Source organism: Watersipora subatra, chromosome 7 (assembly GCF_963576615.1).
Source record: "Watersipora subatra chromosome 7, tzWatSuba1.1, whole genome shotgun sequence".
Classification (NCBI taxonomy): domain Eukaryota; kingdom Metazoa; phylum Bryozoa; class Gymnolaemata; order Cheilostomatida; family Watersiporidae; genus Watersipora; species Watersipora subatra.
The window spans coordinates 53,698,760-53,719,526 of NC_088714.1; the positions used below are offsets into that span (position 1 = coordinate 53,698,760).

At 35.4% G+C, this 20,767-nt stretch overlaps 2 protein-coding genes across 2 annotated transcripts in view; one reads left to right on the top strand and one right to left on the bottom strand.

Moving 5' to 3' along the window:
- LOC137401129 (kelch domain-containing protein 3-like) overlaps positions 1 to 14,094 on the bottom strand; it is a 54,748-nt gene extending 40,654 nt beyond the window's left edge. The window contains exons 1-2 of the mRNA XM_068087495.1: positions 13,986 to 14,094; positions 6,700 to 6,901 (exon numbers count right to left, since the gene is read on the bottom strand). Coding sequence (XP_067943596.1) covers positions 6,700 to 6,856 — 157 coding nt within the window. The 5' untranslated portion in view covers positions 6,857 to 6,901; positions 13,986 to 14,094. The remainder of the gene's footprint in view (positions 1 to 6,699; positions 6,902 to 13,985) is intronic.
- A 214-nt stretch (positions 14,095 to 14,308) lies between these two features.
- LOC137399243 (signal recognition particle 9 kDa protein-like) lies at positions 14,309 to 20,664 on the top strand. The gene is made up of 3 exons (XM_068085265.1): positions 14,309 to 14,472; positions 19,123 to 19,191; positions 20,488 to 20,664. The coding sequence occupies exons 1-3, from the start codon at positions 14,401 to 14,403 to the stop codon at positions 20,575 to 20,577; spliced, it is 231 nt and encodes a 76-aa protein (XP_067941366.1). The 5' UTR covers positions 14,309 to 14,400; the 3' UTR covers positions 20,578 to 20,664.
- The last annotated feature ends 103 nt before the right edge of the window (positions 20,665 to 20,767 follow it).

Sequence of the window (20,767 nt, forward strand, 5' to 3'; positions counted from 1 at the left end):
ACAATCGGCATAACAAGCTCCGGCAATAAATATGTGACGAAACCTAGCTTTTTCAGGAAAGGAAATTAGAGATGTTTAGTCCGATTTCGAATATATATATATATATATACATATATACACAGTGAAACATAGATAACTCAAACTTCACGGGACCGAGCGAAAGTGTTTGAGTTATCAGAGCGTTCAAGTTATCAGAGCACAGTCACAAGTGAATGTATTTATCAGTAGATACATATACAAACTACATGTATATATAAAACTAAGGTATAGGTTGTTTGTTGTAAGTTAAAGGGCATCTGATCTAGAGTTTTAAAGTATTTATCAGAAAGTATAGATATTTTTATACACTTGAGATTTGTGTGTTGTTTTAGGTGATGTGACTGCCAGAACTTTTTCAGATTAAAATTGGCAAAACCTAATCGTGGTTAAAACGCTCAGAAGACATTTTTTCTTCTGAGTGTTTTACTCGAGATCAATTTTGCCAATTTTAATCTTAAAACGTCTTGTCAGTCACATCACCTAAAACTGCAGACAAATCTCAGCCCAATAGAAAAATATCTATTCTTTCTGATAATTTTTAAAACTGGACATAAGTAAACATTTATGACCAATGCAAAAAAGCATGCTTTACATCTGATCAGTCGTTTCATTTAAAAAACTTATCGAGTGTAGTCTGTGGCAAGGTATTTTTTTGACAAAGATCAACAGTGTGACTTATTGTAGAAATAGATTTTAAACAGTTATTATAGTCCTTGCACTCTCTCGTATCTATAAAACGTCTGAGGACATCTAAAGCGTTGTTTGCATCAGCCAAGGTAGATGGATCAGGTTCAACAATCTCAGCCTCATCCTCTCTATCGAACTCATCGAGAGTACCACAATATGTCACGGACTGCACAATCTCTGCATCACTCAAATGCTCAGCAACAGTAATGTCTGCATCAACGACTAAAAGCTCATCTGCAAAACCAAACTTGAATTTAAGCTAAAGTAACACTATTTTTAAAACATTTGTTAGGCACCTTAGACAGTCATAAATTTAGCCCTTTATCGGGTTGAGTTCATAATAATGTAACAGCATTGGCTATTTCAAGATTACTTACTTGCTGTCACATTTGATGTACATGTAGAATCTATGGTGTGTAGTAAAAGATTTAGATTTCTCACAGTGTCACCTTTTTCATTATCATCAGCAGTTAAAGTCGCATCTGTTTGATCAAGGTTAGTATGACCAAACCCGTGGTGAAAACAGTTGGCAATCGTTTCTTTTGTGACACGGCTCCATGCTCTGTGCACCCAGCGTATTGCTTGCAAAACATTGATAGAAGCATCTGGCTTCTTTCCATGAGTGTCAATGTAATCAACAGTGAATTGCAAAACTTGCTGACGATAGTAAGATTTATAAGTTCGAATGATTCCTTGGTCCATAGGTTGCAGCACGCTTGTGGTATTGGCTGGTGTAAATAGAAGCCTGATTGACATAAGCCCATTCATAGTTGGGTGTGCTGGACAGTTGTCAATGATGAGAAGCACTTTCCTGTTTTTTCTGGTTATCCGGCGATCAAAATCTCTTACCCATGTTTGAAAGATGTCACTCACCATCCAAGCCTTCTTATTGTGGTAATACTGACATGGAAGGTTAGTAACATTTTTAAAACAGCGGGGATTTTTGAACTTTCCTATTACAATAGGAACTTCCTTCTCGGTGCCTGACATATTAGCGCAAAGTGCCACAGTCAGTCTTTCTTTTGACAACTTCCCTCCACTACACTTCTCCCCTTTAAAGTGCAACGTTTTGTCGACCGTGAGCTTGTAAAAAAACCCGGTTTCGTCCATCATGAATATGTCATCATAAGTGTACGTTTGAAGTAATGGAGTAAGCACCTCTTCTTGCCACTTTTCCACTTCTCCAACATTAACTGCAGCTGACTCTCCAACAACTATCTGACTGCCAATAGAATGCCTTTTCTTCCACCTGTCGATCAAACCGCGAGAAACAGTGGTATCCTTTCCTAAATCCTGTAATAACTTGTTAGCCTTTTCTAACAAAATTGGCCCATCGATAGGTACGCCTTCACTACGCACTTGTCTAAACCAAGTCAATAATACACCATCCAAATCCTCGTGCGACGTTGAACGATCTCTTAGCCTTGATGAATTTTGGTCACATCACGATCTTATTCTTTCTTTTTGTTTAATCCATGTTGACACTGTACTTTTTGGAACATTTTCTCTTTTTGATAATGCTGATAGCTTTTGTCCTGCTTCGATTTCCTCGAGTACTTTAAGTTTGTCAGAAGGTTTCCACGCTTTTCTTTGCTTGCGTGATGCCATCGTAAAGCGGATGTCTGTTGTAGCGGACACCAAGCCACGAGCCTATTTGTGACATTTTATCTTTATGTATCCGCATATAATCGCTGTTACAATATGTATTTTGCATGCTGTGTCTATCTTTATTAAATTTTTATCGCTAATATCTTCTAACGTTTATAGCTTGGCCGCAACTAAGCGAACGTCTTAGCGACCCTATTAATCATTTTTATATGATTTATTTTTCGGCTCATGTATACGGTACGGGGGAAATTATATGTACACTATACGCGTATAAAAAGCGCTTTCGTTAAGAAAGCAGAGTAATCTCAGCTCCGCGACTAGTGGAAACTCCTTCGAAATAAATTGAACGGAAACCATGTTTGTGAATTTGGCAAAAAACTGTTCGACTTAACGGTGCTGAGGTCGAGTTATATAAAGCCATTTATCATTGCATGGGAATGGACCAAGACAATCCATTCGAGTTAACCATGTGTTCGCTATATCCGAGGGCGAGTTATCCATGTTTCACTGTATATATATATATATATATATATATATGGGTGTCTTAAAATCCATTATTATCTAAATCCAGCCTGTAAAATAATCTCAGTCTTTTATGAAAGGTATATAAGCTATTTAAAATTGCTCGTAGCTTGTTGCATAATGTTTAAATAGGCTGAACGCCGAGAAAAATGAGCTCAAAAAGCGCAGTTTGATCACAAGCCAGCGTAGTTATCGCGCTTTTTGAGCTAATTTTTAAATATGTAATGTTAAATAGCTTATCTACTTTTTAGAAAAGACTGAGATTATTTTTAAGGCTGAATGTAGATAATAATGGATTTTAAAACACCCATCTCTATTATTCTAAATCGGTCTAAACATCCTTAACTTCTGTTCCTAAAAAACTAGGTTACGTCACGTATTTATGGGCGAAGTTTGTTGTGCCGATCGTGTTGTTTTCAAGACCGATATTAAAACGCTGTAAAAAAGCCTTCATTACTCTGAAAGTTACTGGACCAATCTTTATTTTGAGTACAAAATCGGAATCAATGTGTCTGATTTACCTAGTAAACACAGTTAAAGTTGTACGTGACAGTTATGGTTTAAGTTGTACCGAAACTACTGCCCTCTCATACAGCTAAAAGGCATGCTTCACTGGATAATGAAGTAATATATATGCCGTTTTGCACACTTAGTTCTCAAGAATGCAAAATAAAATAATACATTTACTCGTATATGAAACGAACAGCTACATGTTTGTGGGGTATATAACATACGTGTAGTTGTGGTAGGCTTATTTGATAAATTTATAATTATATAAAATGGCCGACAGTTGGCTGTGTTCAGCTGACCTGGTTACCGCTTGACAAGACAATGATAGATAAAGTGCGTGGTTTGCTAAAAGTGCTAGTGGTTAATTATTATTGCTGCACAAAGGAAACTTGAAAAACTTGCGGAAGGGAAACAATGTCAGCAATGGCGCACTGAGGGAGTAGGAGATTATAATTGGCAGAATCCTAGATATTGTTAGAGAATCGTAGCAAAGATATTGATACACGGGGCCATCAAAAGTGTTCAATAGTCGTTCTATTGCTGAGGTAATATATTTTTTATCAATTTTAGTAAGTTGTATAAGCCTAGTGTTTTTTTATAATATTTGATAACACCGACGTAACTGGCATGCACTGGAAAAACTGGAAATTGGAATGTTGTGACATTTTTCGCGGACGAGTGAGTTGTAACGCGTTTTAGTAACTTTGAATAAAATATTCAGATTCTAAAAATTTTAAGTTTTCCACAGATATACTTTTACTAGCCTTGGTTCAAAACAAACTGATGAAATCTAGTTAAATAATAGATATCTTGGCAAATTAAAAGTGGCCCATTATTTGTGAATGCCACTGTACAATCACTTTGACCTATGAACTCAAACATGTAAATTGTCAATAAATATTTACTCTAACCACAAAGTAATTTCCAGCATACGACGTTCAAAGTTTCTCAAAGAATTGAAGTCTTGTAAGTGAAAGAGAAAATTAAAAATAAACAAAATAATATTTAAAAATTACAACCTGAACTAATTTAAGTTAGGATGAGTTGCACGACTTGTCTCCAACAGCACTTTCATCTCCATACAAAGCGGATCTCAGAACAAAATAATGCCTCAGGCTCGTTTCAGTCCAGTACCGATAAAAAAATTTTATGAGCTATGCCTAAAACTTTGTTTCGCTTAGAAATTTTCTTTTTTGCATCCGTATACAAAAGAGTTACGGATTATTATTTAAATAATTCATTGAAACATTAATATAATGTAGCTTGATAGGCAGAGCAGTGTACCAAAACAAACTATAGTGTATTTATACAATAATATTTGCAACACATTACAGTTTTAGAATAAATTAGATTTTAGAAAGAAATTATTACCTACTTTGAATTTGGGCTGCATTGTAATAAAACCTTTAGTATACAGTATGTCCGTTTACTTCATGATTTTGTGATATACCGCTATAACCGGGTATATTTTTCAACTACATAATGGGAAGTACATCAGATGAGTATATTTCAATACTACGCATTTTATGGCTTAGAATTGAACAAATTATTTATGAATTCATGTTAAATAGACCCATAAAAGGAGTTTATTGATATATAACAGTAGGTATGCATCATATGCTTCAAGCATTTAAATGTAAATAAATCAATTATGTAACATAATCTATATTAATAAATTTCACTACGTCATTGTGTGTCTGTCTGTTAGTCTGCGTAGCTGCTAAACGTTTTCACAATTTTAGCCAATTTCATTCAAACTTAACATACATGCAGCATACCTTCCTCCAAATCACTAAAATATTTGGTTTTAAAACTCCGTCTGGTTTCTTGGAACCAGCCTCTTAAACACTCACCTGCTGCCAGATGTCTGATTCAAATTGAAAAGAATCCTGGGCATCATCAGACTTACCAATAATAATAACTAAACTACGTCTTTCATTTTGGAAAATTAACAAAAGAGGTTTTAGCTAATAAATGTTTGTGCCCATATTTTAAACAATAAAAAGGTTATGCTTATTTCATCTGACAAATTATATATTTCCAAATTAATACAAGTTGATTAGAAATAGCATAGCTAAAAATCATGGTGTTGAACTAATCTATTAAATTAGTAAAAGATTGTTTCTATAAAACAACTCTGACAGTTAACCTTATAACTCAAGACTCAGAGCCTTTAACTTATAACTCGAGACTCGGAGCCTTAAACTTATAATTCAAGACTCAAAGCCTTAAACTTATAATTCAAGACTCAAAGCCTTAAACTTATAATTCAAGACTCAAAGCCTTAAACTCACAACTCAAGACTCAGAGCCTTAAACTTATAACTCAAGACTCGGAGCCTTAAACTTATAACTCAAGACTCAGAGCCTTAAACTTATAACTCAAGACTCAGAGCCTTAAACTTACAACTCAAGACTCAGAGCCTTAAACTTATAACTCAAGACTCATGAGCCTTAAACTTATAACTCAAGACTCAGAGCCTTAAACTTATAACTCAAGACTCATGAGCCTTAAACTTACAACTCAAGACTCATGAGCCTTAAACTTATAACTCAAGACTCAGAGCCTTAAACATATAACTCAAGACTCAGAGCCTTAAACTTATAACTCAAGGCTCAGAGCCTCAAACTTACTAACTCGAGGTGTTAACTTTACAGGTAAACTACTTGTATATAATATTTTACAAGTTTCAAGCGTTATTAGATATTTAAGCCTGAGCCGATTTAGTAGATACTGAGGCATTTACTGAGTCAGCACCCTGCTGTCAGTAGTACCAAAACTAGACTGATCAACTATACAGACCTGGATGTGTAAAACATAACGAAGAACTGGCATGAAGAAATGAGAAATGAGTTATTTTTCCTTGCCAGTGCATTTCCATATTGTTAGAAAAGATCAATGTAACCACGTTTTTAGCTTTAAATTAAAGACTAAATAATAATAATTCATTATGGATTTGTTATGACAGCAATTACGATTTTTCAAGTTGATTTCATAATCCAAAATATTAGTAATAACCAACTGTTTTTAGCTGTAAACAAAAGCTATTTTAAACTAACATGAATGGAAATGTTGGTGTGTACAAAATTCTCATGGATACAAACTGAATAGCTAAATGTCTATCTGACTGTCTAAATGTGTAACTTGCAATGAATGAATAATAAAAATCAATGAATAAATACCATAAGAGATATTTTCTGCTAAAGTGTATTTGATATATATGTTAAAAAAGGCAATATTTCAAAACATAAAAATACAACAATTGTCAGGTTATGTTATGCTCACCAAATAGCCTTAGTTGCAACAGACATTTTTGTGACCTATGAAACTAACCTGTGTCAAATCTATGTATGTCGATGTCCTGTCGAACAGTGAAGTCGTCATCAGAACAATACCCTGCAAAGCTGTATATGTATCTATCAATACTGACTGCGGCATGGTTTACCCTGGCAGGGCCACCCTCTACACTCTTTGTCCATGCAATCGACATGGTGCTAGCTCTACACTCACACCGGTATCAAGAAGACTGGAGTGTCTACAACAATATGTTGGAGAATAATGAATAACTAAACTCCTAAATTGATCATAACTAATTATATGATTACAGCAAAAGCATGCTTTGTGCTTTAACAGTGGAGAAGATTTTACTAGTAAGCTTACAGAAAAAGTCAGTATATTAGCTATAAAGCTTTACTATAATAAGAGCCACGACTGTCGAAGCCATGCAAACAGTGTTAGGAAAACAATTAAACCACACAAGAAATGAACTCAGATATTTGGTTTGGTGGCCAACTGCACTGCGCCACTCGGCCATCTTTCCACATCCCGGAATAATTATGCATATATGTATTACGCGTGACAATCTGTCCCGGCGCACGGTCCTGTTAAGACGAAAGGTGCACCAACACTTTTACAAAGAAGACTTTCAACAAATACGAGTAGCACAGCCTTGATAGAGCCAACCTTAACGGAGTAATACCTCAGGAAGTACTATGGTGTGCAAAAGAAACTGGACCCCTTTGTTCGTTTACAAATTTCTCAAATTTATTTACAACTTGCTGTACCCGTCTTTGCTACTAATAAATAAACATAAATTACACTCCACCAGACTCAAAATACTGTCAAGATTCAGAATATCCCATCAAATAAAGTGTAGGATGCATCCTAATCAGGTTAGATGCAGTTTCTAGAACCAATGTAATACAAATAATTGGATTACATATCACCAGGTTTCATGAGATGATTTCTTGCTTCCGAAATGTATATATGTAAACTTTTCGATTTCAAAATCTAGTCTTGTGGGCATTGCTAAATATTAGAGTTGCCCCGATTTTAATATCGGAATCGGTATCGGTGCCGATATGGGTGTTAAGTATCTGAATCGGTATCGGCCGATTTTTTCTTAAAATTCGGATAGTTCAGATACTTTTTTACAGATAAACTATTTAGCAGAAAACCGTAATTTAGCCTGCTACACTAATCAAAAATTATCAGCTGCAAGTTCCTTGCTTTTACCTAATGAATTCTGGGCCTGTCACACAATCTATTTCATGTCTATAGCCTAATAAACATCCGCACAGCTGAGGAATCTTTTGGCTTTAATCAGGACGTAATCACAAAGTGCGATATTTCCCAATTACAGCGATATGATTTATTGCAGCCAATCACAAACAATAGAACAACGATGAGCAACAAGAATGCGGTGTAATGTTTCTATTTACTAGCATTACGAAAGTAATTTGAGTAGCCGATGCATAAAGTTATCCATCATTCTCTTGATCCTGACGATAGGATGTATTGTTTGTATCGCATAAAATAATCTCAATGGTTTATCGGTATATAGCCTGTCTTCCATCATCTGTGGCTAGTGAGTCATTCAGTATGACTGGCTACATCGATAGTGATAGAAGATAAAGGCGTTTCGCTGAGGTAAATGAATCACTAACGGTAACTGAAAGAAACATTTATTTGAACTGAACTTGTACAGGCGCAGCAGTTCGTTCAGCAGTAGAAGAGAGACTTCATTATCACAGAGAAAGTTGTACCACTAACAGTAATTACCATTATTAATAGGTAACAGATTTCAAGAAACATGGACTGTTTTGCTACTAGATGCACGGTATGGCAGTATGTGAATATATATACATGTATATCTTTTTTCCATAAATACAAACAAATAAATACATCAGTAATTATATTTTCTGTGCATTATATTTATATTTGCATAATAAAATTAATAATTATCTATGCAACACAAAAGATCTGAATCGGTATCTGAATCGGATTATTTTTCAATAAGAATCGGTATATCGAATCGGCTGGTGAAATTAGAATCGGGGCATCTCTACTAAATACATTATGTTATGTATTGTGTTATCTTCAAGCATTAAAACAATAAATGTTCAGAATTTAGCCTACATAATCATTAAAAAACATAATTTTACAGCTGTTTGATTTACATGTTTGAAATCAAAATGAGGATTAATTTAATATATAATTTATGGTTATTGACTAAATTCGCAATGAGTAACAATGTTGCAAATGAGATTTTAAGTTTTCCTACAGAGGGGTCCAGTTTATTTCGCACACTGCTGTAAAATGGTGTGTAGTGAGCCTAATGTTATACACACCGCAAGTTAACAAGTTCATTAGAGACCCTTAGCTTTAGACTATACACTTGGATACACCTATTCTGAACCTAAGGTTGTAAAATCCAAAACAAAACTGCAAATACAAAAGACAACCACCCTTAAGGACGTAGGTTGATTCTAGAGAAGGGGTTCTTAACCTTGCTGGATGTACTGAACCCACCAGTTTCATATGCGCTTTCATCGAACTCTTCTTTATTGAAAATTAAAGTATGATTTTATATATTTAAGACATATTTAGGTATATATATGTTTTACTGGTGCACTAAATGAAGTTTGCATTAAAAGTTGACTTGCAACAAAATTCACATTACAGTTATTTGGTATCAAAAGATTCACCATGTCTTACTCTGTTGTGTTGTAGGTGCCAAACATGTGGAAAAGTGATTACAAGCTCTTAAAAGCTAAAAAACGAAAAGCCGCTGTAGATTGGAATCTGTTATTTCTCTGACGTAGTCATAACAGTTTGGTTAGTGTCTTGTCACGTGATGCTCTCACACGAATTGAAAGGCCAATAAAAAGCTCAATATAAAACTTATCGCAGCACTAGTTTATGACAAACACTTCGGGTTTTGCCGAAGACCCCGTATCAAATATGGATGCTCGCTACTTTACAGTTTTGTTTTGATCAAATCGTCAAGTCGTAATCTGATCATGTGACCCAATACTTCGCAAACGATTTTTGCAGCACTTTTCAATTATCACAGGTGACCAACAGGCTCGTCTTGATTATCTGACAATGATATGTACTCCTTCGAGGTAAGGTTAAAAATTTAAATGAATCTTTACGGTAAGTTATACGATATCACTGCTGAAAATGACAGCATTACAATGACGATAAAATAGACGCGTAAAAATAATAGAAATGGTTTTATTGAATGCGTGAAGTATATTTGTGAAAATATTTCGACAAATAAGGTTGCATGAAAGTGTAAACAGAAACCATCTCCCACAACTACGTTACATTTGAGCCGTTTTGGAAAGCGAATCCAAACTACGGCGGTCTCGTGTGGCTGCGATTAACTGTTCGTTTTTTAGCTTTTAAGAGTTTGTAATCACATTTCCACACATTTTGCACCTACAACACAACAGAGTAAGACATGGTGAATCTTTTGATATCAAATAATTGTAATGTGAATTTTGTTGCAAGTCAACCTTTAACATCTCTGCGTTCAAAGAACAATACCAGTACAATACATGAATTCACAACAAATTGTAGATCTTTTCATGAAGACATGATCCTGCAAATCATTGTGACTTCTGATGATGCTTTTGAGATACCTCCAGCAAACCTCTGAAGCTGTCCCACTGAACTCCTGAGGCTGACCTACCGAACCTAAACGGTTTGATCAAACCCAGGTTGAAAGCCGCTGTTCTAGTGATAAAATAACGGAGGTAATAAATCACATCATTAATTGCTATGAGCCGAATAAAGTTACTAAATTATATTTTTGAGCAAATACCTCAGGCAGGTGATATTTTTTCCTTATCTTTGGACAGACATACGTGTAACTTCAATAGCAGCAATTAAACACTAGTTTTAACAAACACATATTTTCATTTGCAAATATTAAGCAAATAATTGACCAGTTTTACAATAAGTCCTAGTAGGAAAAAAGAGAAAATTTTGTTATTAGGGTGGCTAAATAACGCTGGCGACGATTTACTATCAAAATATTAGATGATTTAAAGATTCACAGAGAAACAAATGCTAACTTTTTGTTTTTATATCCAGCTGCAATCTGTATATTCCTGGAAGAAAGCTGTAAATTTTATCTAAAAAAACTAAGTTTCAAATAAACAAAATAATATAAACTTGTATAGATGCAGGAATTGTTATGTGTGTTAGTCTAAAACTACGGTTAAAAGTTAAGCGGGCATAAAATGCCAGCACGTTTCAACCAGAAATTGTAAAAATTATATATGAAATATTCACAATAAATATAAAAGATATGTAATTTGACCAAGATCCTCGTAAGGTAGCGTGTAGCTGAAAGTTAATGAAACACATCATTTTCCATTTTGAAAGCTCATTTTAGAATAAAATCAACTAGAGTTGGCACAAAAGAATTAAATGATTTAATTCATGATTTTTAGGATAAAAATGCCAATTTTTATTTTTTTCAACTTTTTCATAGCTTTGCAAAGATCAGTGTTTCGTGGCAAACTATCTTTTTTGCTGTGTGTGTAACACTCCTCTATCATGAATTAGCCAGTATGCTGGGAATAATAGACTGTATGTGTAATAAAATGCCTCAGAAGGACCTTTGAAGTCAGGACCTATGAGTTTAGTTATTAAACCTCAAAGCAGGATTAATTGTGGACTACCAGCTGTAACTGGTAGTTTTTCCTCAATACTCTGCTTAAAAATGATATTATGACATCAAAATCTTTACTGAAACCAGATCAAATGCAAGCATTAAAAGAGTATTCTCCATTTTTGGTCTCGTTCATTAAAAAATAAGAAACCAGCTAGCTACTGATAAAACCGGCGAGCTAGCAGTTATATTTCGCACTAAGGAAAAATGTGCTTAGATATTTTACAGCGCCTTTTCATGTCTTTGGCTTCATTCCCACTTTGTCCAACCGTTGTGAAACCGTGTGAAACTCCTAGTAGCTCTACTCCACTAGATTGCATGTTGTTTGTACATTGTCAATATAGGCATTAATAACACATTTTTAATTTTAACATACAGATTTCAATATTATTTAGATAAAGGCATTTTACCAGATATTTAGAATATCGCAAATGTAGTTCCAATTTTTAAAAAGATAGATTGAGAGAGCCTGAAGAATTACATGCCAGCTTTTTCTGAAATCTATTACGTGTAAATCCTGGAAACCTTAGCAATATCAGTTGCTTGATTAACTTTTATGGCCAAAGCAGAACGGGTTCCGGAAAGGACTCTCCTGTTCTACACAGCTTGTTACACAGCTACTAATGAGACACCTGTCCATGTGGAGTTTTAGATTTTTCAAAAATAGTTGACAAGGTTGCCCATGAATTACTTATTGAATATTGCTAACTACAGACATTGATTTAAATATTATCAGGCGGATAGCAAATTTTAAGTAATTTACGTCGAAGATTGGTCATTAAGGAAATTGCATTAACATCATATCGATGACACCGAACGTTTCATATATATTAAATAGGTTTTATATTAATGATATAGGTAGCTCTCTGGTTCACTCTTCCATCAATCTTTTTGCAATGATGCTCTACCGTATTGTCTTTTCAACTAGCTTAAGGACACAGTTTTATTTCAGCAAGACCAATTCTCTTGAGCAGTGGGCAGAGAAGTAGAAAATGAAGACTAATGACGAAAGTGTCAAATTGTTTTGATTGATTTAAAATGGATGACTGTTAAAAAGACAGTAAAGTGCACTCTCTACAGTCTTCCGCTGCAGATAGTCAAATCATTTAAACACATAGGCGGGTGTGTTTCCAATGACTAGAGGAACCAGTCAGGTGTATGCTATGGTAACAAACACATACCAGAGACTAGGAATGATCAAAAAGATTATATACAAGGCTCCAACAAATGTAAAAAATTGGATTATTTGACTATTTGAAAACCAATTGTAAAATACGTCTGCGAGGTGTGGGATATAAGATCTTTGGACAGGAAAATCGGCTAAAAAAAAGAGACAGGCAGCACGCTTTTTTATTATCAATATTATTATCATCAATTCAACATATTCAGGATTTCTATTTTGTTTTCTCAGTTTGTATCAATTGTATCATTACTGAATTGCCGAATGATCTTTTATTGTAATCGCAGCAAAACAGACTTAATTTAGCTATTACTTGCCAATTATTTCACATTTATATCTAAACCCTTTTATAGTTGTTTTTATTTATTTGCCCTGCACAAAAAACATTTTCCTCATGATATGAAGTTTGAAAGTTACGGTTGCTTGACAAAGTTTGAAAAACGTCACAGTTGTTTTTATTTTTTTCTCTTAATTTATTTCAACTATGTACACAAAACACTTTTCTCATGATATGTAGTTTTGAAAGTTAAAATGGCAAATGTTGTAATATGTTAAATACAAGTCAATTTTCTGTCCAAAGACTTTTTGATTACCCGGGCAACGCTGGGTAGTACGGCTAGTGTTGATATAAAATTAAAATTCTTTCTTAATATATTAGTATTTGCAGTCATGATATCAGTTTTGTCTCAGAATTTAGGGGTTCATCAAGAGGATTAACTTTTAGCGACGTCATCAAAGTTTGTATCAAACAGCAATTTCAAGGCTACTTGAGCTGTTCCCTCTATAAGAATAAAGGGGCAAGTTGCGACATGTTGATACTTGCCCCTTTATTCTCTTCATTAAAACGTGTTGCAACTTGCCCAATACATTTGTGTTTCAACGTGCCCCACTTGACACTGAGTAACTAAAATGTTCATCCCAACTCAGGATGATGTAACATCATGAAGTTGGTGAGTGCATTGTGAAGAGAACATGTCTATAGCCGCTTCCACTGACTTTCGTTAACTTAGGATGATGTACAAAAAAGATATGCAAGTCTCTGAATTTGGATATAAAAATAAAAGGGCAAACATTTACCAATAAATTTTACAAAATCATGGCTCACCTAATACGTTGTTCTTTTTATTTCATGAAATTAAGATATCTCATAAGATGACCTTGGAAGCTCTTTAGTTAGTGAAGAATTTAAAATGATGTAAACAAGGAAGAAATTTGAGGAGTGTTTCAACATGCCCCCTTCTCCCTTATTGTGTATCTATATTTTATTGCGTCTTTTAGTATTATATTTTACTCGCAGATGGCCCTTCTTTTCTTCGGGATCGAGGTCTTAGGGTTCTTTTCAGACCTAGACAGACAATTCGCATGAGCAAAAATGAGTGAAAAAATAGAATTTTTAAAAACATCATAAACTGTGAAAAAAAATCTATTCAATAGAAAAATCTCATGGCTTTTTTTAACCCTAAAAACACTTACAACTCTAAAGTTGCTCTAATTGAAGAACGCTAAGTTCTGCCGTGCTTATTTCATGAAGAGGAAATAACGTAATCTTCCAAGCTCCTTCTGAGTAGCCGACGCATTTAGAGTCAAATTTGCCTTGACCTTAGTCTCGCTCGTATCTACGTACATGGCTTGGTGATTAGTAATAATCCATAGAATTAGTTCAGAGCCGTACAATTGAACCGTATTCGGAGGAAATGGAATAAAATACGCGTATTGATCGAATTATAGTCTATAAATTTCATTCTTTCTATAACTGCTCAAAACTATAACTCAGCTACAATTTACATCCTTGACCTTTAAATGTTGGACACAGTGGTTAGCTTACGCTTACACCTGCGTTGGAATAGGCGAACTTGATAAAATATAATCCACACCATTGATCGACACAATGACATATACCAAAAGTTGGGAAGAGTTTGAGAAAACTGCAGATATGCTTTATAAATCTGATCCAATAAAGGTGGACATTTTATTGCGGCCTTGGTGTATAGCATTCTGTTCTATAGATCGTATATGTCCTTACCAGATTTGATAAGATTCTATTTTTTAGTTTGTTTCAAGTTTGGTTGTCAGAGTGGAAATGATGATAATAATTTAAGAATTACGTCGATTAAGGTTGATCACCAACATGCAGCACGTTACTGTACGTAGTTCATGGCTATATTGACGCAAAAATATCGTAGTATGGAACAAAAGACGTCTAACCGTCATTTTCTAGCTCTACATCTTTAGGATTTCCTTGCTCTGCTCATAACTATGCGTTGTTAGAACTACCAATAAAATTTTTGTCGTTAGATTATTCATTCTAAACAAAATTCTGGCGTAAAACGTATGCCATCAACGATCTGAAGCCTGTTATCGCAGCTAGTAATTTCAAATCACTTTTTTGTTGGTTGCTGGAGCAATTTAGACAAAGATGAACTAATATTAAGGCTATTTCTTAAATATTTATTGCTGAAGCAGGTGATATATGCAGTAGTTTTGTTTATGAAGTCAAACCTCCTCACGTGACGTTTATCCGCTTCAATTATTTGTTAACGCAAACGTCAATTTTCTCCTTCATTTGAGTTTAGAGTTTAATTGCTAGAGTGCAGACTAACTTGTGTCAGTTGGTTTGTCAGTAAGGGCTATTTATGGTCAGATCTCATTTCTGTTACATCCAGTGACTTAACTACCAAATTGAGCTGAAAACTGTTGAACATGTCAGGTGCTCTAGAACAGCTCTAGGAGCTCAAAAAACGCGATTTTAGCACAAGCTAGCGTTGTTATTGCGCTTTTTTGAGCTCATTTTTCTCAGCGTTCAGCCTATTAAACATCTTGTAACAAGCTACGAGTTAAATGACAGTTATGGTTTAAGGTGTATTGAGCACATTCACAAGTTTCGATAGGGGCGATAGTCATTTAGTGGTGTCTTATGGCAGCAATTTAGGTAGCAATTTTCATACCGTAGTCAGCATATGGTCAATTCGTCATCATAGATTGCTGAAGTGAGGTTTGGAATAGATTGTCATGAACACCTTGTGATGCCCAGCTTAGTCCACGAGAGAAACCACTCATAATGACATAAATCACTTTAGTATTTCTATGTGATGTCATTTTTGCACCTTCAATTGGTAAAAGTTTATTGAGGAATCAAGGCTACACATACCCATGAAAAGCATTGTATACATAGCCAATGTGTTGGTAGCGCCATGCCGATACATTTTTTTGAAATTTATACATTTGTCTACGCCGGTGGTGATGAACCTGATGCATTTGATAGTCTGAAATAGCTGATTACCATATTATGATCTTGAGTCAATTTTATTCATTCACAACGCATGCTTGTTGCGGTCAAGATCGGCTGATGACAACAGAGATTCACACAAACAGTTATTTGCATCTGGATAAAGATATTTTCCCTAGTAACATATAGGGAAGTCACTAGCATAAATTGAAATTGTTTATAAAAAATTCAAATATTTTTTTCTGTAATTGAATGTGTTGACATCTGTATTTTCTATAGTTCAATTTATGTTATAAAGCATGTTTATACTTTGTTGTTTCCATTGTTATTGCGTAGCATTTTTTGAATAAAATATAGCAATGTGAATAGATGAACAGAGCTATTGCTTTCACAAATTGTTAAAGATCCATATTACAATCCAAATCTTCTGATGATACTTCATTAACCTTACAGGGAAATTAGCAAAATATTCATACGACTGCGGCCAGTTCTCTTTGGTCAATCCACTTTACAACACGATGCGTCATTTAGTAGCGTCGTCGTGTGTAGCCAGAGCGAATATCTACACAACGCGTCGATGATGCATTTCGCCGACATATGTAGCCAGGTCTTTGGGGAGACGTGACTGTCTCCATGCACAGAGATCCGTAGTAGTAGTATACTAGCTGTGCTACCCGGCATTGCCCAGATATTAAAAATCAGCTTATAAACAATGAGAGTTGTTTGCTGGCCACATTGCAAATGGATAATTTGAGTAAGCTTACAAATAAGAGCTACCGCTTTTCATGGCGTTACATCACTTTGCGTCATGACAGAGAGCGATAGCGTATGTGCTCCCATATTTCGCCTAATAAATTCATCAAGCTCGTGTGGTTGAATTGGTAAGGCATCGGAGTGGCATAGCGAAGGGTCCAAGATCAAATCTTCTGGGATATGGATTCTTTATTCCAAGATTTTAATAGCTATAGCTGGGAAACTTGGATAGCTCAAACTTTACGGGACCTAGTGAAAGTGTTCGACTTATCAAAAAGTTCAAGTTATCAGAGCACTGTCACAAGTGCATGTATTTATCAGCACAGTGGATACATGTACATATACAAACTATATATAAATCAAAAGTATAGATTGCTTGTTGCAATTTAAAGGGCCTCTCAAGTAAAGTTTAAAATTTTTTTATCAGAAAGTATAAATACATTTTTATCACTTGAGATTTGTTTGTTGTTTTGGGTGATGTGGCTGCCAGGGCATTTTTAGGTTAAAATTGGCAAAACATGATCGCGGTTAAAACGCTAAAAAAAACATTTTTTCCTTCTGAACGTTTTAACCAAGATCAATTTTGCCGATTTTACTTTAAATTTTTCCGAAGGTTGCTACACGTTTCCTTGCTTTTGAAGGGCCATCGCAAAGCGGATGTTTGGTAAAATTTGACTTTATGCAAACCTTTAGAAAAGTCGTTAACGAAAATATTTGCCGATGATGCTAATAACGACGCCTAAGAACTACTAAAAGTTGATGTTTATCTCTATGGCTTGGAATTAAGTGATATTCTAAAGTGATAACAACCATCTCGGTAGCCATTGGGTAAAAAACTGATTGAGTTAATGATGCTAAGTTCCAGTTATCTAAAGCAATTTATCATTGCGTGGGAACGAACCAAATAAATCCATTCGAGCTAACCATGTGTTCAAGCTATCCGAGGGCAAGTTAACCATGTGTTCGAGCTATCCGAGAGCGAGTTAACCATTGTGTTCGAGCTATCCGAGGCCGAGTTAACTATGCGGTCGAGCTATCCGAGGCTGAGTTAACCATGTGTTCGAACTATCTGAGGGCGAGTTATCCATGTGTTCGAGCTATCTGAGGGCAAGTTATCCATGTGTTCGAGCTATCTGAGGGCGAGTTAACCATGTGTTCGAGCTATCCGAGGGCAAGTTTTCTGAGTTTGACTGTATTTAGATTAACACATCTCATGGAACTGTGTTGTGTATTGGCATACCATTTACTGGCACAAGGGTTCATTTTCATATGTCAATGACCCTACTCCATGATGTAATGCTGCCTCTTCAGGAACACTTGGCAATTGTAGAGCTACCCTAGGACACTTATGTATTCGCCTTATCTAACTTTTGCGGTTTTGCGGAGTCATCCTATCACGAAAATTTCACGTGCAAACTAAACTATCATAACGAACAAGTGAAAACGCGAAATTAAATAGCTTTGTTCATTAATAGTCAGGCCTGTATTCACTGGTTGCAAGTGGGGGCGGCTAATGTTAGGCGACTAGTTATAAACACCTAGGGTGTGGAGGGGGCAATGTAAGTCCCCAACAGGTTTCTCTCATGTAGGGCCTCCAGCCAGGCCTCTCGTGTGAAGTTTTAAAAAATTTTATCGGAAAGTATCAACATTTTTATATTTTTGAGATTTGTTTTGTTTTAGGTGATGTGACTGACGAGACGTTTTCAAATTAAGATAGGCAAAACTTGACCGCAGTTAAAACGCTCAGAAAAAGACATCTTTTCCTTTTGAGCGTTTTAACAAAGATCAATTTTGTGGATTTTATTTTAAGTTCATTCGGAGGTTTTTACGCTTTCGATGGGACAGGGCCAAGTGGGTGTTTGGTAAAACTTGATCTTTTGCAAACCTTTATAAAAGTCGTTAACAAGAATATTTTGCCGCTGATGATGATAATAATGACGCCTAAGAACTACTAAAAGTGGATGTTTGTCTCTAGGGCTTGGAATGACGCGATATTCTACAGCGATAAAAACCGTGTCCATGGCTGTTGGGCAAACAATTTTTCAAATAAATGATGTTGAGGTCGAGTTATCTGAAGCAATTTATCATTGCGTTGAAACTGACCAAACAAATCCGTTTGAGTTAACCTTTTGTTTGAGATTAAATGTTACATTTTATCCGAGGGCGAGTTATTCGAGTTGGACTGTACTTAGCCGTGAAAAATTTCCAAAAAGTTAGGGCGGCTCAGCCGGCCAGCCGCCCCAGGGAATACGGGCCTGTTGATAGTCCAAGAAACAAATGGCAGCAAGCGATCAAATTGCATTATCGACCTTACACTATTCAACCTGCGGTTCACAATTACAAACTAGTCGCAAATTGAAATTTTTTTTATTGGTGAACTGAACCTGAAGAATCTAATTATGTTTGTTCCACTGCATTTATTTTCACATCACTATATTTTCGCACTCATCGGAGCTGCGAAATTAAGTTGCTGCGAAATTTTACTCTGTATGCTACTCACGAAACTAAATATTAGCGAAATATAAGTGTCCTAGGGTAATTATGCTGTTGGTATAAAGAGGTTTTTATCATATATTCTCCAACATGCAAGTGCCATACGATGTTTTTATTTTTACTTATATTATATTGCAGTGCCGCTATGTCATGAAATATGTTCACTCAGAAGGCAAGTTTGTTGTGAAGCTAACAAATGATGTAGTGGTAAGTTGTCTTCTCTCAGTAACTTCATACGCAGTCTGTGTGCAGTACATGCCCAATAGGTAGATTTTAGGGTGGTAAGTTGTCTTCTCTCAGTAACTTTATAAGCAGTTTGTATGCAGTACATGCCCAATAGAGAGGTTGTAGGGTGGTAAGTTGTCTTTTCTCTGTAACTTGATTAGTGGTCAGGGTGCAATAAATGTTGAATAAAGATTTTGTTGAATAAATTTTAGTATAGCAAGTTGTGTTTTCTCAGTGACTAAGCAGGCCAAGTGCAGTAAATTCCAAATAGATAGATTAAAGAGTGGTAAGTTGTCTTCCCTCAGTAAATTAAAAAGCAGTCAGTGTGCAGCAGTAAATGTCCAATACAGAGATTTCAGGGTGGGAAGTTTTCTTTGCTCAGTAACTTTATAAACCGCCAGGGTGCAATGAATGCCCAATAGAGATTTCAGGGTGAGAAGTTGTCTTCTCCCAGTAACTTAGTAAGTAGGTCAAGTGCAGTAAATGCCTAATAGATAGATTGTAATGGCCTAGTGAAACTGCGTACAATTTTAATTACCTATCACCTGAGATTTAGCAAGTTTCAGGTATTCACCCATCGACAAATACCGAATACATTGTATTTGTTGATCTTAGCTTTTTGCTTCCTTAGAGGCCATATGATTAGTGTCATCATTATGATGGCACACTAACAGCATTTGTTACATTCTGTACTTCGCACTGCTGCTAATTCTTGACTGCAAAGCTATTCCTGCCATCATTGGTCAGAGTTCTGTAGTATTTTTGACATACTTCCTGTTCAGTCATTCCTGTCTGTCATTGTTACATGGCATGAACTATCATAATATGTTTAGTATTTGTGAGTGGCTGAACTCTTGTTCTTTCGTTCACAGGATGTAGTATCACTTTCGTAATATTTACTAAGTTCCCATACAGTGATAGTGTAGTGACACACACCTAGATGTACCAGTACAGCTGAAGTGCTACACTGGGCTGACAAGTAGATCATGTTTCTATAGAGTGCTATAGTAGAGTGATGCTTATGTAACGGCTTATGTCAAAGTTGCATCTTTAAGAGGTCAAGTGCAAATATGACGCTATTGGTCACTAAGACTATTTCATGGTACAATTCATGCGTTATTAAAGTCTAAACAACAACACTGAATCAGCATGAGAGTGACATGACTGTTTCCGATAATGTCATTGCTGTGCCATATGACAGTGTGTCACTATGATATTACTTCACCGTATGAAAACTTAATATTTCTATATGCTCTACCATGTTTGTTTATATTGTAGTGCATTCAATATAGAAGTGACCTTGCTTCAGATCTGAAAAAGATGGAAAAATTTTCAGGACATCTCATGCGGCTGATGGCTGCCAAATAACGCAATGTTCATTGTGTAATTATTTTTGTAGGAATAAATTATTATATTCATGGATTCTGTACATAATAAACTTGTTCTGCCTTGCTGCATGTGATTCCTATCACTGTTTCTTTCGAAGTAATGTTATCTGCTGGTTCTCAGGCTTTTTATTTGACCTTGTAGTCATTATTTTAGCTACCCACAGCTTACA